The 19,462-nt window shown below is 45.9% G+C and overlaps 1 protein-coding gene across 1 annotated transcript in view; it reads left to right on the forward strand.

The window, feature by feature from the left end:
- Positions 1–215: 215 nt before the first annotated feature.
- LOC132589721 (cytochrome P450 27C1) overlaps positions 216–19,462 on the forward strand; it is a 52,934-nt gene continuing 33,687 nt past the window's right edge. Inside the window, exons 1-2 of the mRNA XM_060262447.1 lie at positions 216–872; positions 9,697–9,887. Of these exons, the coding sequence (XP_060118430.1) occupies positions 216–872; positions 9,697–9,887 (848 nt within the window). The remainder of the gene's footprint in view (positions 873–9,696; positions 9,888–19,462) is intronic.

Consider the following 19,462-nt stretch of genomic DNA (forward strand, 5'->3'; position numbering starts at 1 on the left):
CCTTCATTACCTCCTATGGAAGGAAGGCATTGAAAAGGTGCGCCGTCCCTTTAAATGTGAGGGCCAGAACTCCCTTTGGAGTTCAATGAGGCTTGTCACAGCCTTGATCTTGGCTCCACTCCTAATATCTCCAGGCCCCACCCCCCAAAGTCTCCTGGCCCCACCCCCAAAGTCCCCAGATATTTCTTGAATCGGACTCCCTAGTTCGCGGACGCATGGAACCAGAAAGGGACACATCAGCGCGCAGTTCCCTGTGCCAAGGCAGTTGGGAAGGAAGGCTGCCACCAAAAAAAGTGGGCACGCTTGGCTATTTCTCTGCCCCAAACGACGGATTCTATTTAAGTCTCGGCTCGGAACATCTCCCCTCCCATTGCAGCCTCGGGGAGGGAGGGAGACCTTTCATCGCGGGCTCTGTAAACCGATGCTCGGGCCATCAGAGCGCGGAGAAGCGCCCTTCGCTGAGACCCATCGGAGGCGCGCGTCGTGGCACGCTGGCTCGCAGCAGCGATTCGCTCAGCCTTTGGCGTCGTTGCTTTTCCCCAAAAGCCATGCCTCTCCTCGCCAAGATCTTGCAAGCCGGCGGCAAGCAGGTGCCCCAGCCGCCGAGGAATTGCGTCCCTGGGGCGCTTTGGCGCCGGAGGTCTCCCCAGCTGCCCAAACTTGCAGGCGACGCGTCCCCGGAGGCGCACGAGAAGGACAAAGGAAAGGAGATGGTGGCAGATGCCGAAGCAGCCCGGGCTCTCCCCGAAGCCTCCCGGCATCCCAGGCACCAACTGGTGAAGAGCCTCAAGGAAATGCCCGGACCCAAGTTCTTCTCCAATCTGCTCGAGTTTTTCTGGAAGGATGGATTTGGACGCGTGCATGAAATCCAGGTACGCTTGTCGTTCGGGGGAGGGATTTTGGGGGGGACGTGCGCCTCTTTTTTTTTTTTTTTTTAACAAAAAATCCTGCAGCTGAAAGTCCAAAAGAAACTTCCCAGGTTCTGCTGTCTCGGGTGGCTTCCTGGGTCCTCTGAAAAGGAAAGAGCCTTTCTTTTTGCAGAGTCGCAGCAGTGGGGAACGGCGAGGGTTTCAAAGGAAAGAGCATCTCGAGGACTTGGACATGCCCTGCCTTTTCTGGGCTTCCCTCTTCTCGCTTCTGGCGTCCCTAGGTGCTTTCACGCCTTTGCTTCTTCGGGCACTACGTTATAAGTGCTTATACAATCCAAGGGGCTTATACAATCCCAGCGTGCTTATACAATCCAAGGAGAAACTGCGTGCGTTGGGCGGGCGGTGGGTGGGAGTTTTCCTGCAAACCTTTTAAAAACCGCCACCGCCCGGTTTTCTGTCGTTTTGTTGACAAACCAGAAGCCTAACTGAAAATAAATATCGAAGGGGCACAATGGGGGAGTATCACTATAGACAGACAGCATCCTTATGGTTTTAAACATTGGAGGAACGTGCCCTTAAAAAAAAAGTGTTCTTTAGGATATTGTATGACATTAGTTAGGGTATAGACCCCAGGACTGAAACCCGCATCTTTCTCCTCCTTGCTAGTTTTGCTCCCTTCTCTTTCCACTCTGGAGGAAGGAAGGGCTGTGTTGTCACGGTTATATCACTCTTAGTTGTGTCTCTGGGCTTCCTTAACTTCAATGGTTACCGAGGAGGAGCCGCAGCAGCTGAACATACTTGAACATATGAAGCTGCCTTATACTGAATCAGACCCTTGGTCCTTCAAAATCAGTATTGTCTGCTCAGACTGGCAGCGGCTCTCCAGGGTCTCAAACTGAGGTTTTTCACACCTATTTTTGCCTGGACCCTTTTTAGTTGGAGATGCCAGGGACTGAACCTGGGACCTTCTGCTTCCCAAGCAGATGCTCTACCACTGAGCCACCATCCCTCCCCTGCCGGCTAAAAGTTACACGGTCGTCTCTTCGGCGGGAGGCGGGCCCTTCGAAAGGCTCCTAGTTTCTCCTTGGTCCCCACGGAGAGGGAGAAAAGATGAGGACCGCAGCTCCTGACGCTGCCTCAGATTTCTGAAGGTGACCCAATAACTAACACTAAATTGTTCAGGGTGGTGAGAACCAGAGAGGATTGTGAGGCACTCCAAAGGGATCTGTTGAGGCTGGGTGAGTGGGCGTCAACGTGGCAGATGCGGTTCAATGTGGCCAAGTGCAAAGTAATGCACATTGGGGCCAAAAATCCCAGCTACAAATACAGGTTGATGGGGTGTGAACTGGCAGAGACTGACCAAGAGAGAGATTTTGGGGTCGTGGTAGATAACTCACTGAAAATGTCAAGACAGTGTGCGATTGCAATAAAAAAGGCCAACGCCATGTTGGGAATTATTAGGCAGGGAATTGAAAACAAATCAGCCAGTATTATAATGCCCCTGTATAAATCGATGGTGCGGTCTCATTTGGAATACTGTGTGCAATTCTGGTCACCGCACCTCAAAAAGGATATTATAGCATTGGAAAAAGTCCAGAAAAGGGCAACTAGAATGATTAAGGGATTGGAACACTTTCCCTATGAAGAAAGGTTAAAACGCTTGGGGCTCTTTAGCTTGGAGAAACGTCAGCTGCGGGGTGACATGATAGAGGTTTACAAGATAATGCATGGGATGGAGAAAGTAGAGAAAGAAGTGCTTTTCTCCCTTTCTCACAAAACAAGAACTTGTGGGCATTGAATGAAGTTGCTGAGCAGTCGGGTTAAAATGGATAAAAGGAAGTACTTCTTCACCCAAAGAATGATTAACATGTGGAATTCACTGCCACAGGAGGTGGTGGCAGCTACAAGCATAGCCACCTCCAGGAGGGGGTTAGAAAAAAATATGGAGCAGAGGTCCATCAGTGGCTATTAGCCACAGTGTGTGTATATATGTGTGGATATAAATATATATATATATATATAATTTTTTTGGCCACTGTGTGACACAGAGTGTTGGACTGGATGGGCCATTGGCCTGATCCAACATGGCTTCTCTTATGTTCTTATGTGACACAGAGTGTTGGACTGGATGGGCCATTGGCCTGATCCAACATGGCTTCTCTTATGTTCTTATGTGACACAGAGTGTTGGACTGGATGGGCCATTGGCCTGATCCAGCATGGCTTCTCTTATGTTCTTAACAAGACAATCGAACACTTGAGTGCTGCTTCTGGCATCTACTCCTTTTCTCCAAGGCTTCATAGCACAGCTCTCCCTTCCTCCTCTTTATTCTCACAGTAACCCTGCCAAGAAGATTAGTCTGCAAGAGGCTGACAGGCCCAAAGGTAGGACTGAGTGAGGATTTGCACTCAGATATCCCCCATTTCCTCGACCAGCCCTCTAGCCACTACACTGGCTCCACTCTAATCACACCACACTGACTCCTCCTGTCGCCTTTCTCCATTCTTTCTTCATTTCCCTTTAGCTAGTAGCTGCTGAGTTCCAAGGGTTGCCATCATACCAGGTGATGTCATTACTTCCTTGTTGTGAAATGCTTCAGCTGCCCATTCCTAAATCTATATTAAAGCAGTAGAACAATTTTCTTCAGAGCTGTTGGCAACTCTCTGACTTCTCTCAGCCCTTTTGATGGTGGAGTGGGCAGGGTGAGCTTTAAGGAATGGAACTGAGATCCCTTCCAGATGGCTCTTGATCACTAATTTTTCAACATCTGGGTTTTTTGGTCTGCCTTTCCCCTAACACATAAGACAATGGTTGCCATGGAACAAGAGTGCTTCCACACTACATATGCACACCGCCCAAGGGCTTGGTGCATTTATTGCTTACACTTACAGCACTAATGTCTGACATCCTTTTGCCAAGATGATCAAAGGATCTATTGTTACCAAAGTACATAAGGGACTCTATATTTACTAACATATTTATTTTACCTCAGGGTGAGGGCAAATATACATGAGTCCTGGAAAGGTGAAGTAGGTGATGGCTGATTTGGCCTGTCCAAGTCCTGAAGAGGGAGGTGGCACTTGGTTTGGCCTGCCCAGCCCTTTATGAGGCACAGGAGGCAGTAAAAGAGGAAGGAATAAACTGTGGGAGAGGGAGAATGAAGCAGCCTTTACAAGTCCTTGTGCCTGTAGCTACCTATCCTATAATAGGAGATCTGAGAACCAAGGGAAGATATCCAAACGTCTTGAGCAGCAAATAATCCAGAAGGGACATGGAATATATACCAGCTGCGTAGACATTGGCACAAGGTGGATCTTCAAGGCTGTAACCTGAATGCACAAAGAATGTTTCAGGATTCAGGGAAAACTTCCAAAATGCTAAGAGAGGTATACAGATGAGGAGGAGTATGTGCTCTGGCAGTTTTGGTCTGAACGGATAGGTATGTCTTTGGTCGACAAATTCCAAATAGTTTAAATTAGATTGGTCTCACGAGGAAAGGGATTTCTTTGAGAAATATGGACATAGCAAGTATAAGAAGTTGCTGGTGTGGTGACTAAGGGATTTCAGTTGCATAAGCTTAATAGTTTGCATTAGCTCAAACGATACTCATTACTGTAGACTGAATCATATTTGCGTTTTAATGCTTCCCACAGCTTTTCAGTTACTTGTTTAAAACATTCGGTGTGTCAAACAGCATCATTTATGTGGCTAAAGGCAAACTGCACCCCTGTCTGACCACCAGATCCTTAATCATGGTCATTTTCAGTCTCAAAAGGCTGCGATTAAGAATCTGATGCCCAGATACTAGGCGTAGTACTGTTTATTCTTAATACATGAGGTATCATACATCTGTTTGGTTTCAGTTAAGGTGATGAGATTAGGTATCTTCCACTTATGAACTGGAATCTTTGGGCCTAAGTTTCTGTGTGCCTCTTCAGAAGCACTGTGAACATGAAAGAATCTATCAGAAACATCTTCGTCACAACAGCAGCCGCTTCTTAAACTGTGCAGTGTGACACACAGAATGTTTTATGCATCGTGCCATATGTGAAAGGGGGAGGGAATTGAGCAGTTTTACAATGAAGGTTCTGTTTGTCAGTAACTTGACTCCATCATTAAGCCAGGCCTTGCCGTCTATGCTTAGCACTGTGTAAGTTAAAGGGAAACAATTTTGTTGCAAAGAGCTGTAGTTATGTTCTCTGCAGTGTTGAACAGGAAAGTTGAGTCTGATTTTTCCACCTAAAAAAAAAATGCATGTCTATAAGCAAAATCTTATAAAATAGAAAAATAGAACAAAAACAGTGACTGAACCAAAGATCAGGAATGGCTGGTGCAAAATTTTAAGCACATCCTGCCAAACAGAGCTGGTACACAAAATGCCATTCTGTAGCCATAAGTCAGTGCTGGAAGCTCTACAGACAAAGATGTCAACACACCCTGCATCTTATACACCCCATAGGCTGGAAAGAATATAGAATTTGCTTTCTTGGGCAGGGGGTGGGGTAAAGTAACAGAACTTCTGGTTGAATACCATCAAGAAAAGTCTAACTGTGTTTTTAAAAACCAAAACAGAAAGCTGTTACATAGAAAAACACAAAAGGGAATAGCATTCTAAGAATGGTTGTTACATTGTGTGCGTTAGGGTATTCTGCTTATTAATTGGAGTTACCATTTAAATATTAGGTACATCAAACAATTAAATTGTTTACTGAAATTTTTTTTGGTCCCTGTAAAATCACAGTGCCTGATTACCTAGCATTAAGTGGTTAACAATTCAGTCTTCTTGTCAGAACTTAATTGTTAGATAGTGTAGAATCTGGCTTCTGTGTCCTGATGCTGGCGCAACAATTGAGAGGGTGCTAGCATTGGGGACCAGTCTTACAGCTAGCTAAACAGTGAATGTTGGAGCTGCTGCAATGAAAGTTGCCTACCGCTGTGACATAAAATTGATGAGCAAATACGATTGATTTCTATGGTAAGGAGATTGTGCTGGTAGAACTGTAAAGCATAACATCTCACAGATTTTTGTGTGTGTGAATACTTTTCTTTTGTATCATGATGTGCGCTATTTAGGAAGTTGCATTGGTGGTAGGGTTGCCAAGTCCAATTCAAGAAATATCTGGGGGACTTTGGGGGTGGAGCCAGGAGACATTGGGGATGGAGTCAGGAACAAGGGCGTGACAAGCATAATTGAACTCCAAAGGGAGTTCTGGCCATCACATTTAAAGGGACAGCACACCTTTTTAAATGTCTTCCTTCCATAGGAAATAATGAAGGATAGGGGCACCTTCTTTTGGGACACATAGAATTGGACCCCCTTGTCCAATCTTTTTGAAACTTGGAGGGTATTTTGGGGAGAGGAACCAGATGCTACGCTGCAAATTCGGGGCCTCTACCTCAAAAAACAGCCCCCCCAGAGCCTCAGATACCCGCGGATCCATTCTCCATTTTTTTCCTATGGGAATACATCTCCATAGGGAATAATAAAGTTCCCAGCAGACATTTCCCTCCCCTCCCCCCACTTTCTGATGACCCTGAAGCGGGAGGAGGGCCTCCAAACCGGGGGATCCCCTGCCCCCACCTGGGGATTGGCAACCCTAATTGGTGGTGGGACAACCTATTATTTAAACCATCACAGCTGCAGTAGCAACATGGTATTTAATCACTGAACATAACTTCTAAATCAATTCCACATATTCTCAAACAACTCGTTTCTTTTTTCTCAGCGGATCAAATTGCTGTGTGTGGGTTGTGTGTGTGATTCTTTTCCTTTTTATTTCCTGGTTCTTCTTGAATGATTTTTGGAATTATTGGCTCCACAGAATATTACAAATAGATTAATAAATAAACTCACAAAGTATTAATAAGATGCGTTTGTTTTGAGATCAATTTGTTAAATAAAGCTTAATTTAATGTATTCCTGTAAAATTATTTCATGGGAAAGGCACTTCCCCCCTTCATTCTTAATCACTAAATGTTTCTCAGGACTCTTCTTTCATAATTGTCTGTCTGTTCCCTCCAGCTGGTATTCATAGATTAGTGAACAGGGATGCATTTCTATGTGAGTAAGACTTTCTCCACCCAAAACTGTGTATTAGCCTCCAATGTATTTAAAATAATAAATCTTCTCAAAGACAGAGGCACTTAAGAGTTATTTCTGGCAATCGGTACCGGCCATAAATAGAATTTACCAAGTAACAGGAAAAAGAATATGTGATTTTACTTACTAATGTGCTCAGATAGCCACTTCAAACTATTGAAATTCTGGGCTCAGGTTCAGTTCATCTATTAATTGTAATGATGCTTCTTCCAGGTGGCACCTGGAGATCTCTCACTATTATAATGGCTCTCCAGATGACAAAGATCAGTTTGTATGGAGAAAACGGCTGCTTTGGTGGGTGGACTCTCTGGCATTTATACCTGCTGAAGTCCCTTTCCCCCAACCCTGCCCTCCCCAGATTCCACCCCCCAAATTTCCAGGTGTTTCCCAATTCAGAGCCGGCAACCTTATTCAGTAACCAGTTCAGATATACTTCATGAGGAATAATGTTAAACTGTTAACAATAGGATGTTTTGGAAGTCATTCATTCATAGGTCGCAAAGTGGAAGCAACTTAATGACTGGGGAAGGCAATGGCAAACCACCCCATAAAAAGTTTGCCGTGAAAATGTCGTGAAAGCAACATCACCCCAGAGTCGAAAATGACTGGTGCTTGCACAAGGGACGACCTTTATAGGGTTGCCAAGTCCAATTCAAGAAATATCTGGGGACTTTGGGGGTGGAGCCAGGAGACTTTGGGGGTGGAGCCAGGAGACATTGGGGCAGAGCCAAGAGCAAGGGTGTGACAAGCATAATTGAACTTAAAGGGAGTTCTGGCCATCACATTTAAAGGGACTGCACATCTTTTTAAATGCCTTCCTTCCATAGGAAATAATGAAGGATAGGGGCACCTTCTTTGGGGGCTCATAGAATTGGACCCCCTGGTCCAATATTTTTGAAACTTGGGAGGTATTTTGAGGAGAGGCACTAGATGCTATACTGAAAATTTGGTGCCTCTATCTCAAAAAACAGCCTCCCCAGAGCCCCAGATACCCGCAGATCAATTCTCCATGATTTTCTATGGGAATAAATCTCCATACGGAATAATAGAGTTCCCAGCAGACATTTCCCTCCCCCCACCCCGCTTTCTGACGACCCTGAAGCGGGGGGAGGGCCTCCAAACTGGGGGGATCCCCTGCCCCCACGTGGGGATTAAGTAACCCAATATAAATAGAGAATCACAGATAAATGACTAGCAAGGGAGCCCCTAAGGGTCTGTGATTAAACCAGCCTCCAATAATAAACTTTAAAGTAAAATTGTTTATTATTGGAGGCTGGTTTAATCACAGAACCCTTAGGGGCTCCCTTGCTAGTCTACCCACCTGGGGATTGGCAACCCTATCTTAAATATGGAGGCAGAAAAGTAAGACTTTGCGGCCTTCACCACCGCCTCATAGGCTTTCAACTGAGCTTTATAGCATGTTCTTGCTGCTTTGCTCCTTTGCAACAAGACTATCACCAGGATTGCTGTAGCCATCTGAGCAACCTCTTCGTATCTCTCACCTCCTCAGTATACCAAGGGACAGGATAAGACCAAGGGCACAGTTGTTGAGGAGCAATTTGATCAATGGTTGACCAAAGACCATTATTCCAATGGTTGGTAAGCTCATTAAGGGAACCACTGACAGATCCTGATAAATACTGCAGAACATCCTGGAATACAAATGCATCCATAAGTCTCTGTGGCAATCAAAAATTAGGGGCAATCACTCTTTCAGCTACCTCATAAGATTGTTATGATGAAGTAAGGGACCCATAAATGACATGAGTTCAATATAATAGATGATGATAACACATGACAGTAATTGTGCAGAAGGTAACTTAGCAGGTGCTAATTCTCATCTCAACATATCAAGCGATATTTCCCAACATTCTCTCTTCCGTAAATCTGTTAAAGATGCAGTAGCATAGAGAATAGAGGAGGTGAACTTGTGTTCTGTGTTGTAGGCTGGAATTAAAGCTGATGACAGAATTTGAAAAGACTAAATAAAAGCCGTTGTGAATTTTGAAAAGTGAGATATAATTTAGGCTTCCCAATCCCCAGGTCCCAGAGGGGGATCCCCCGGTTTTACAGGCTTCCCCCCTCCCCCAGCCAGCTGGCCAGCGGGGGAAACCCCACCCCCACAGCCATCATGCACCTCCATGAACGATTCCCATAGGGAATGATGGGGAATTGATCTGCGGGTATCGAAGGCTCTGGGGGGGGGCTGTTTTTTGAGATAGAGGCACCAAATTTTCAGTATAGCATCTAGTGCCTCTCCCCAAAATACCTCCCAAGTTTCAAAAAGATTGGGCCAGGGGGTCCAATTCTATGAGCCCCAAAAGAAGGTGCTCCTAGCCATTATTTCCTATGGAAGGAAGGCATTTAAAAAGATGTGCAGTCCCTTTAAATATGATGGCCAGAACTCCCTTGGAGTTCAATTATGCTTGTCACACCCTTGCTCTTGGCTCCGCCCCATGTCTCCTGGCTCCACCCCCAAAGTCTCCGGCTCCACCCCCAAAGTCCCCAGATATTTCTTGAATTGGACTTGGCAACCCTAATATAATTGGGACTCGTAAAATGCAGAATATTCTCCTGGATTTGACATTCTATTATTTTATTCTCTGTATAGTTTATTTCTAACTTCATATCACTATGATCCATGCATATTAGAATGAATAGTTGCAGAAGAATGCCTTTTTTTTTTTGGTCAGTGACAGTAAATATTTTGTTTTGTTTTATTTATAGCAAAAACATGCTCAAGAATATGGAAAAATTTTCAAGTCTCATTTTGGTCCCCAACTAGTTGTATCCATTGCAGATCGAGACATGGTGGCCCATGTTTTACAGGAAGAAGGATCTACCCCACAACGAGCTAATATGGAATCTTGGCAGGAATACAGGGATCTACGAGGAAGAGCGACGGGCCTTATATCTGCGTGAGTGCAATAATACCTTTGACTTGATTGTATTGTCAAACGATGCCTGGATTCTTGCGGCCTGCACAAGGAAGTCTGATGATACATTTTAAATTGTTTTTGGTTAAAGCATTACATGCTTGCAACATGACCATATGTATACCTGTAGGGTGAATGTTGGCAAATGCCTCTGGGGAACATTCGGAGTAATCACTTACGCAATGTGCTTATTCAAAAGAAAGTCAATCCCTTCATGAGTCACAGCCATTCTTCTACTCTCGCAGGATAAAACTGCAGAAGCTAAGGGCTTTATGTAGCAAGAGCTGGATTTTGCATTAGAAAAGGTCAGCAAAATGTTAATACTATAGCATGGGTCAAAGAGATATTTATTTTGTACTTCTAGAGGGAATGTTCCATCTACGTTTGTGTGCCTGGGGTCAATTAGGGCTATGTGTTAGATTGAAATCTACCTCACATTTCTATTCACTTAAGGCCTATCAAGGATATGCAGGCTTTGTGTGTGTGTGTCTGCACCTGAAAGTCATAGTGAGTTCTGGTGACTGACCCCTACAGAGCTCCCTGGAGAATATTGGGAGAGGTGGCTGAAAAAAAGCCTGCACTCCTCCACGGCTGGTATTCCAAAGAGATCTCCCGTCAAAGTATTTGCCAGAATCAACGCTGCTTAGCTTCCAAAATCTGACAAGATAAGGCTTCCTGCTCTGTCCAGGTCAGGGTGGGATATACAGGCTTTTTGTTTCATTTTACATTCATTTTCATTTCACAAACTTTGTTCATTTTAATTGTCTTTGCCGTTTGACTTGTTTTTATTATATTTGTTTTCATTTCTGTGGGTTTCAATAAATTCTTTCGTTTCCAATCCAGCTTGCATTATTTCCCCCCTAGGGCTTTGTACCTATCACCAAAGAGATTAGGGTTGCCAAGTCCAATTTAAGAAATATCTGGGGACTTTGGGGGTGGAGACAGGAGACATTAGGGGTGGAGCCAAGATCAAGGCTGTGACAAGCATAACTGAACTTCAAAGGGAGTTCTGGGCATCACATTTAAAGGGACCGCACACCTTTTCAATGGCTTCCTTCCATAGGAAATAATGAAGGATAGGGGCACCTTCTTTTGGGGCTCATAGAATTGGACCACCTGGTCCAAACGTTTTGAAACTTGGGGGATATTTTGGGGAGAGCACTAGATGCTGTACTGAAAATTTTGTGCCTCTACCTCAAAAAATAGTCCCCCCTGAGCCCCAGATATCCGCAGATCAATTCTTCATGATTTTCTATGGGAATAAATCTCCATAGGGAATAATAGAGTTCTCAGCAGACATTTCTCTCCCCTCCCCCCGCTTTCTGATGACCCTGAAGCGGGGGGAGGGCCTCCAAACCGGGGGATCCCCTGCCCCCACCTGGGGATTGGTAACCCTAAAAGGGATCTTCTCCCCAAATTCCAGAAAGATAGATTAAAGTCAGTTTTATTGATAATTTAAAGGCAAATGTGATGGCTATGCTATGGGGGTGTGAATGTTCTGAGACAACTGCCTTTCAGACTGAAGAATGTACAGTCCCACATTGTGGCCTCTCCTACAGATTCTTTACACTCCAATCGCACACAATCCTTTAAGGTGGGAGGGGGTGGCACAAATTTTGATTAAATGATTCTTAGTAGTATGAGCCCCATGGCGCAGAGTGGTAAAGCTGCAGTACTGCAGTCGGAGCCCTCTGCTCATGACTTGAGTTCGATCCCAGCGAAAGCTGGTTTAGGTAGCCGGCTCCAGGTTGACTCAGCCTTCCATCCTTCCAAGGTCGGTAAAATGAATCCTCAGCTTGCTGGGGGGAAAGTGTCGATGCCTGGGGAAGGCAATGGCAAACCACTCCGTAAAAAGTCTGCTGTGAAAACATTGTGAAAGCAATGTCACCCCAGAGTCGAAAACAACTGGTGCTTGCACAGGGGACTACCTTTACCTTTTTTTAACGTATGTAATCTATGTGCTCCCTCAAGGTCTCTTATTGGAAAACCTGCTAGATGAAGGCTGTACTTTTTGTGAGGTAAAGAGAAGTCACCTTTTCCTAAATATTTGAATAGACTGGGGTGGCCAAACTGTGGCTCAGAAGCCACATGTGGCTCTTTCACACATATTGTGTGGCTCTTGAAGCCCCCGCTGCCCTGTCAGCTGACTTGGAGAAGGGATTTATTTCTTTAAATCTCTTCTCCAAGCCAAGTCAGCTGGTGGCTTGGAGAATGCGTTTAAAGTAAAAGTTGCTTTCTTTCCACCTTTCTCCCCTTCCACCAACCTATCTGCCTTCATTCCCTCCAGTCTTGCGGCTCTCAAACATCTGATGTCCATGCTTGTAGCTCTCAAACATCTGACATTTATTCTATGTGGCTTTTACATTAAGCAAATCTGGCCACCCCTAGAATAGACAGACAAGACGCAGATAATGAACAACACAGATTTATTTAGCAGAAAAGAAAGGATTTTAAGGTAAATGTTTTTTGTGGATGGCTTCAACATATAAAGTCAAACTGGCTCTGTCCTTCACTCCAAAGTGTACAAACCTTTCTCCAGTGAGAGTAACAACTTTGTAGCTGAGTCTCAAATAAAGTAATTTAACCCAGAAGGGAGATTTTATTTCCCTTTCTCAAAACAGATTACCTCAGCAGGTTCGAGAAAGTTCTTTTTTTACCACAGTTCCTTTCCACAGAACTTTTACTTATGTTAGGAATTTTGACCCCTTAACAGGATGTTTATTTGTCACAGTAAAACAAGTTTTCTTCCCTAACCTGTTCGCCAACTTAATTGTTTTATAGTAAACTTTCCAAAATAATTATAGGAAACCCAACATTAAACAAATTTGATGGGGTTTTTTTTCTGGACCATAAAGAATTACATCCATAGTCTTATTTGAAAGTATGTGAACAAATATTTGCTTTCTGTAAATTATATAATAAAAATTATTATTATAAGAAACTGAACATTTAGCATTAAACAAATACCATGAAAATTATTCTGGACCATGAAGTATTATGTCTCTAGACTTATTGCCATTCACTTAGTGAAGGAGTATATGCCTAGAATAAAAGGAACTGTCTTGTCTAAGTGTTTCAGATTTTCTTTTCTTTAGACACGTGAGCTTTGTTGATACTCATAACCATATTTGGTGTACCAATTACAACAACTGAATAGCAATGGCCAACAGATAATCCTTATCTTCACACCCCTTCCAACCCTCCCAGCAATCAACACAGAACAATGGTCACATTCCACAGCCAGTTTCCTTATCACTACCCTTCCAGGAAGCCCCGCCAAACAATGGGCACATCCACAAACCTATTGCCCTTTCACCACACCCCCTCCAGCCTAGAAATAGCAGCTCTCCAGCAGCCCTGGCCCCACTCAATGCACAGCAGCCAAGAAGGTCAGAGCGCATGCTCCGGTTGCAACGCCACTGAGGATGTTCTCCGCAGCTGAGAACGAAACGTGTGGAAGGAAAACTTTCTCCAGTAGAACATGGTACTTGAGCCCGAAAGATTCTACAAACCCTAAAGATAATCTATTGTGCTAAAAAATATCTCCCCCATCAAATAACAGTGCTCATTACTGGTAGGGTAGAAGTGAAAGGCAACTGAATTCAGGATCAAATAAGATGTGGCAATAGAAGGTTAGCAAATAGATCTCCTGCATTTTAAAAAACTTTTAAAATAGTTTTTAAAAAAAAGGATTTAAATTTTTCTTTCTGTGCTCTTGAAAAAGTTTTTTTAAAAAGGATTTAAACGTTTCTTTCTGTGACCTTTTGCCCCACCAGTTCTCCTGTTTGTCACATAAGGAGCATCTGCCTCAGTAGTTTTTGCTCTGATCATTTTTTTTAGGAAACAGCTATCAGTCAAATTTTGTTGTGTCTGCTGGATATTAGTGATCTCCCATGCTTAAGTTGTTTAAGATCAAGGGCACATTTAATTTTGCCTGGTTTCCTTTATCATATCCAGTTATGCACAGTCCCTACCCCAATTTGGTTGATTGCTAGTTTCATATGTTATTCATCCCATGCTACCCCCCACTTAATATGGCCTGATTTCCAGATTATCACATCAACATTAACTGAAGATGGGACCTCCTTCATCTTTAGGGTTGCTAGGTCCTTTCTGGCCACTGCAGGGGAGGGTAGGTTGCCAGCTCCAGCTTGGGAAACTCTTGGAGATTTGGGGGTGAAGACTGGGGAGGACAGGGGTTTCTAGGGATGCCAATCCTCAGTTGGGGGCAGGGGATCCCCTGGTTTGGAGGCCTTCCCCTGCTTCAGAGTTATCAGAAAGTGTGTGGGGGGGTTGAATGTCCACTGGGTGGGGTGTGTGGTGACTGAGCTTCTGACCGGTTGCATCCCTCCTGCACTCCCACTATTCCTGTGGAAGATTAATGAAAACATAGCCAGTTTTGGAAAGAACATCAAAGTCAAGTATGGGAAGGACCAGAGCAAAGAAAGGTACTAAAAACCCTCCCTATAGACCTCCTAGAAAGGGTAATATTGACTTAGAAGAAGCTGAAGATTCTGACTTGGAGACTTCTCTGTTAGAGGAAATGGCACCGGGAGGGAGTTACCCTCCCCAAAGTAAACAGACTGAGATATTGCATGCTCTAACGGAGACAAAATTAAGAATGATATAAGGTCTCTTAGCGGAGAGGTTGGACAATTAAAAATGGAACTTGGACTTCTTAAACAGTCAGTCGAACCAATTGACAAGAAATTGGATGAACTCACTGCAGCATTGAAAACAACTGATAAGAAAGCTGAAGCTGCATATCAGATGGCAAAAAAGACAGCAGAGGATTTGAAAGACTTTAAGGATTTTGAGTCCTGGGCCAAAAATATCATACTTCAAGAGTTAAAATTGAGAGAAAGAAAGGCCAAGCTTTGTGGAATATCTGTATATTTTGGAGAGACGGAAAGCCTTACTACGGCTTTAAATAGATGGCTGAGCCAGATTCTTCTCACAGAAGGAGAAGCAGAGTCTTCCCAACAGATTGTCACCTCTGCCTTCCATCTAAACAGTTCCAAAAAGGTTCCTGACAATGTTTCCCAGACATTGTTGTTGAATTTAAATAACTACAGATGAAGAACAAACTTTTAAAAATCGCCAGGGACAAACAGGGACTGTGCCTTGAAGACATGATAGTTTTTGTATTTCCTGATATTCCAGCTGAAGTAATTAATGCAACGAGATGACTGAGAGAAACAATGAAGATTCTATGTGAGAAAGGAATTCAGTATAGATGGTTACCCCAGGCCATCTAGTGGTCAATATGGAAAATCAAACTTTTACTGCATATAATGAGGCATCAGGCAAGGAATTAATAGATGATGTAATTAAACAAGAAACTGGAAGAGTTTGAATTGGAAAATTATGTTTTCTTGAAGAGAAGTTGAGAGCAATTAATAGGAGAATATGTATATAGTTAGAAGACAGGATAAAGATATGATAAATGGGAATGGAAAATGGAAATTGAACTGTTAAAGCCAATGGATTAGCAAGGAGATGATGGGTGTGCCCTCCCAAGACCTCTGTCTGTAGAGATTTTTCTGCAGCACCCAGTTCTGGAGGTAACCCTATCCAGCTTTCTTTTGTAGGCCCGAAAGAAGATAGTTAAAATTTTTAAAAATTAAGTGTGTAAAGATGGAAGTCCGTGAAAGAAATAAAGACGTTTTGGAAACAAAAAGAAAGAATATAATTATGATTAAAATAAGAATTAGGCTAAGTGGTATGGGGATCGGGTGAGATTGGGTAAAGAAAGGAAATAAGATAAAGAGGAAGGAGTTTATTTATCTGTTGTTAGTATTCAGTTTGAATGGTAGAAGATAATAAGCAAAAAATGAAGTGTATTTATATGTATAAATATGTTGATATATGCATACTTAATAAAATATTAATTAAAAAAAAGAACGTCCACAGAGCATTCCATTATACCCTATGGAGACTTGTCCCCATAGGGCATAATAGAGAATTGATATGTGGGTATCTGGGGCTCTGGGGGGACTGTTTTGTGAGGTAGGGGCACCACATTTTCAGCATAGCAACTGATGCCTCTCTTAAAAAAAACCTCCCAAGTTTCAAAAAGATTGGACTAGAGGGTCGAATTCTGTGAGCCCCAAAAGAAGGTGCCCCCATCTTCCATTATTTCCAATGAAAGGAAGGCATTTAAAAGGTCTGCAGTCCCTTTTAAATGGGATGGCCAGAACTCCCTTCAGAGTTCAATCACAACCTTGCTCCTGGCTCCATCCCCAAAGTTCCCTGATATTCCCCGAGTCGTACCTGGCAACCCTAGACCTCAGTGGGGTGTAATGCTACAAAGTCCACTCTCCGAAGCATTCATGTTTTCCTGGGGAACTGATCTCTGCAGTCTGGAGATGAGCTGTACTTTCAGGGGATCCCCAGGTCTCACAGTGCTTCTGACAGAACCAGAAGTAAACCCTATCAGTAGAGAGCTATGGTGGTGGAACAAACCATTGCTTTCCAGTGAGTGTGCCCTATCCTGGAGTCAGTCGAGATGTGTAAAATAGGCAGGCGATTATAACCATCAAAAGAACAATGCAAGACAGAGACACAGGCAGGGCCAGCTCACCCACTAGGCAAACTAGGCAGTTGCCTAGGGTGCCAGGAGGAGGGGGCGCCAAATTGCGACCGCCTAGTTTGCCTGCCTGCCTCCCCCCCGCTGCGACCCCTCTGCCACCTGCCTTCCCTCCTTCCCTGGCGCTGCAATGCAGCTGCACTCCGTTGCCCCCTCCATCAGAGCGCCCCGAGCTGGGCCTTACCGGCTTCGATGCAGCTGGTGCATCATCTAATGCTTTGAAGCCTGCATGGGAGAAGACTTTGCTCCCCCTCACTTCCAGTTCCAAGACGGAGGAGGAAGAAGCCTTCTCCCGCATGGGCTTCAAAGCATCAGATGGTGTGCTGGCAACATCAAAGCTGGTAGGGCTCAGCCGCGGTGCAGTGCGCTGGGGGGGGGGCAGTGGACGCAGCTGCATTGCAGCACCGGGGAAGGAGGTAAGGCAGGCAGTGGAGGGGCACAGTGTGTGTGTGGGAGCCGAGCCTCGTCGTGCAGGGGGGGATGGAGCACAGAGCTGCGTTGAGGCACTGCGAGGGCTGGGGGGTCAGTGGCAGGAGGGGTAGAAGAAGAAGAAGAAGATAATGCATGGGATGGAGAAAGTAGAGAAAGAAGTACTTTTCTCCCTTTCTCACAATACAAGAACTCGTGGGCATTCGATGAAATTGCTGAGCAGACAGGTTAAAACGGATAAAAGGAAGTATTTCTTCACCCAAAGGGTGATTAACATGTGGAATTTACTGCCACAGGAGGTGGTGGCAGCCACAAGTATAGCCACCTTCAAGAGGGGTTTAGATAAAAATATGGAGCACAGGTACATCAGTGGCTATTAGCCACAGTGTGTGTATATATATAAAATTTCTTGCCACTGTGTGACACAGAGTGTTGGACTGGATGGGCCGTTGGCCTGATCCAACATGGCTTCTCTTATGTTCTTATGATATTGGATTTATATTCCGCCCTCCACTCCAAAGAGGCTCAGAGCGGCCTACAATCTCCTTTACCTTCCTCCCCCACAACAGACACCCTGTGAGGTGGGTGGGGCTGGAGAGAGCTCTCACAGCAGCTGCCCTTTCAAGGACAACCTCTGCCAGAGCTATGGCTGACCCAAGGCCATTCCAGCAGGTGCAAGTGGAGGAGTGGGGAATCAAACCCGGTTCTCCCAGATAAGAGTCCGCACACTTAACCACTACACCAAACTGGCTCTCTTCCTCCCCAACAGACACCCAGTGAGGTGGGTGGGGCTGAGAGGGCTCTCACAGCAGCTGCCCTTTCAAGGACAACCTCTTGCCAGGGCTATGGCTGACCCAATGCCATTCCAGCAGTTGCAAGTGGAGGAGTGGGGAATCAAACCCGGTTCTCCCAGATAAGAGTCCACACACTTAACCACTACACCATACTGGCTCTCCAGTATGTAATGGGTAATGGGCAGGAAGCCTGCCTAGGGTGCTATGTGTCCTTGGGCTGGCACTTAACACAGGGAGGAGCCTGTGTCATAAAGGAAAAGACATGCATAGTTTCTGTTTTTTGATGGCACATCTCTGTGGTCTTGTAGAAACATGTATTCTGTAGAGTATCGGACTCAGCGCAAGCGCCGCGCGACCTGAGGGCGCACTCAGGTCGCCGTGCGCTGCGCGGGAAAAGCCCCGCCAATCCAGACCAAGGGCGGGAAGTTTAACTGGCCAGGATTGGGCTGGCCAGCGAAGGGGATGTTCCGGGATGCATGTATAAATTAGCGGACCCGGCCGCGTCTGTTCAGTTCTGTAATGTACCAGCGAATAAAGAATAAGCTTCCACCACGACTCGTCTCCCAGTACATTACACTGGCGACGAGGATGGGATCTAGCTAGGTCCGGCCGCCCGAGGGGAACCAGACCTGGCCGGAGACGAGGAAGGTGGGGACCGCAGGACCGCACAGCCCGCCGCCACCATGGCGAACCCGAGTGTAACGACGGGCCATCTTGCGGAATTCAACCCGGAGCACCCCGAGAGATGGGAGACCTATACGGAACGAGTCGCGTGCTACCTGCGGGCGAACCTGATCGACGACGACGACCGAAAGAGAGACGTCCTGCTGAGCGTCTGTGGAGAAGAAACTTTTGAGATCGCACGCGGTCTCTCCGCTCCGGCGAAGCTGACCGAGAGGACCTACGGAGAGGTCGTGAGGCTCCTCACGGGCCACTTTTCGCCCCAACCGTCCATCGTCGCCCGCCGGTTCCTCTTCCACAAGAGGGACCAGAAGGCGGGGGAGACAGCGGCGGTCTACCTGGCGGCCCTTCGGCAGATCGCCGGAAACTGCAGTTTCGACAAGAGGGACGAAGCCCTGAGGGACCGATTTGTCTGGGGCCTCCGGGACGAGCGACTGCAGCAGAAGCTCTTCGCAAAAGAGGAGCTCACCCTACAACAAGCCTTCAACGAGGCGACGGCGTTCGAAAGGGCCACCAAGGCGTACGGCCAGCCACGTGGGGAGGCAGTCCACCAGGGAGAAACGGAGCCGGAGGACCGAGCAGAGGAAGAAGCGTTCCAGCTCCGGCGGCCTCAAAGAGCGGACACACGGGCCCCCGCGAGACAACGAGCGACGGAGAGGGCCACCGCCACCACCGGTTCCCGGTGCGCCAGCTGCGGCGACCCCCACGAGCGGAGGGACTGCCCGTACCGAAACCTGGACTGCCGCAGCTGCGGAAAGACAGGCCACATCGCCCGGGCTTGCCGGGCCAAGAACAGCCGCCGCCAACCGTCAGCGCATCACGACTCCATGGACACACACACGACGGCATCCACCAGTCTGCAGGTATTGAGCTTGCCCCTCTCGGCCCCAGACAAGGTCAAAATGTCAGTCCTAATCGAGGGCGCCCCCTGCATCATGGAAGTAGACTCGGGGTCCTCCATCTCTATCATTTTGGAGGAAACCCTCAAGAGACTATGTCCCAGCCGCCGCCTCCAAACGAGGCCAGTGGACTTCGTACTGAGGGATTTTCAGAAGAACCCAGTA

The sequence above is a fragment of the Heteronotia binoei genome, chromosome 21, assembly GCF_032191835.1.
Source record: "Heteronotia binoei isolate CCM8104 ecotype False Entrance Well chromosome 21, APGP_CSIRO_Hbin_v1, whole genome shotgun sequence".
Classification (NCBI taxonomy): Eukaryota; Metazoa; Chordata; class Lepidosauria; order Squamata; family Gekkonidae; genus Heteronotia; species Heteronotia binoei.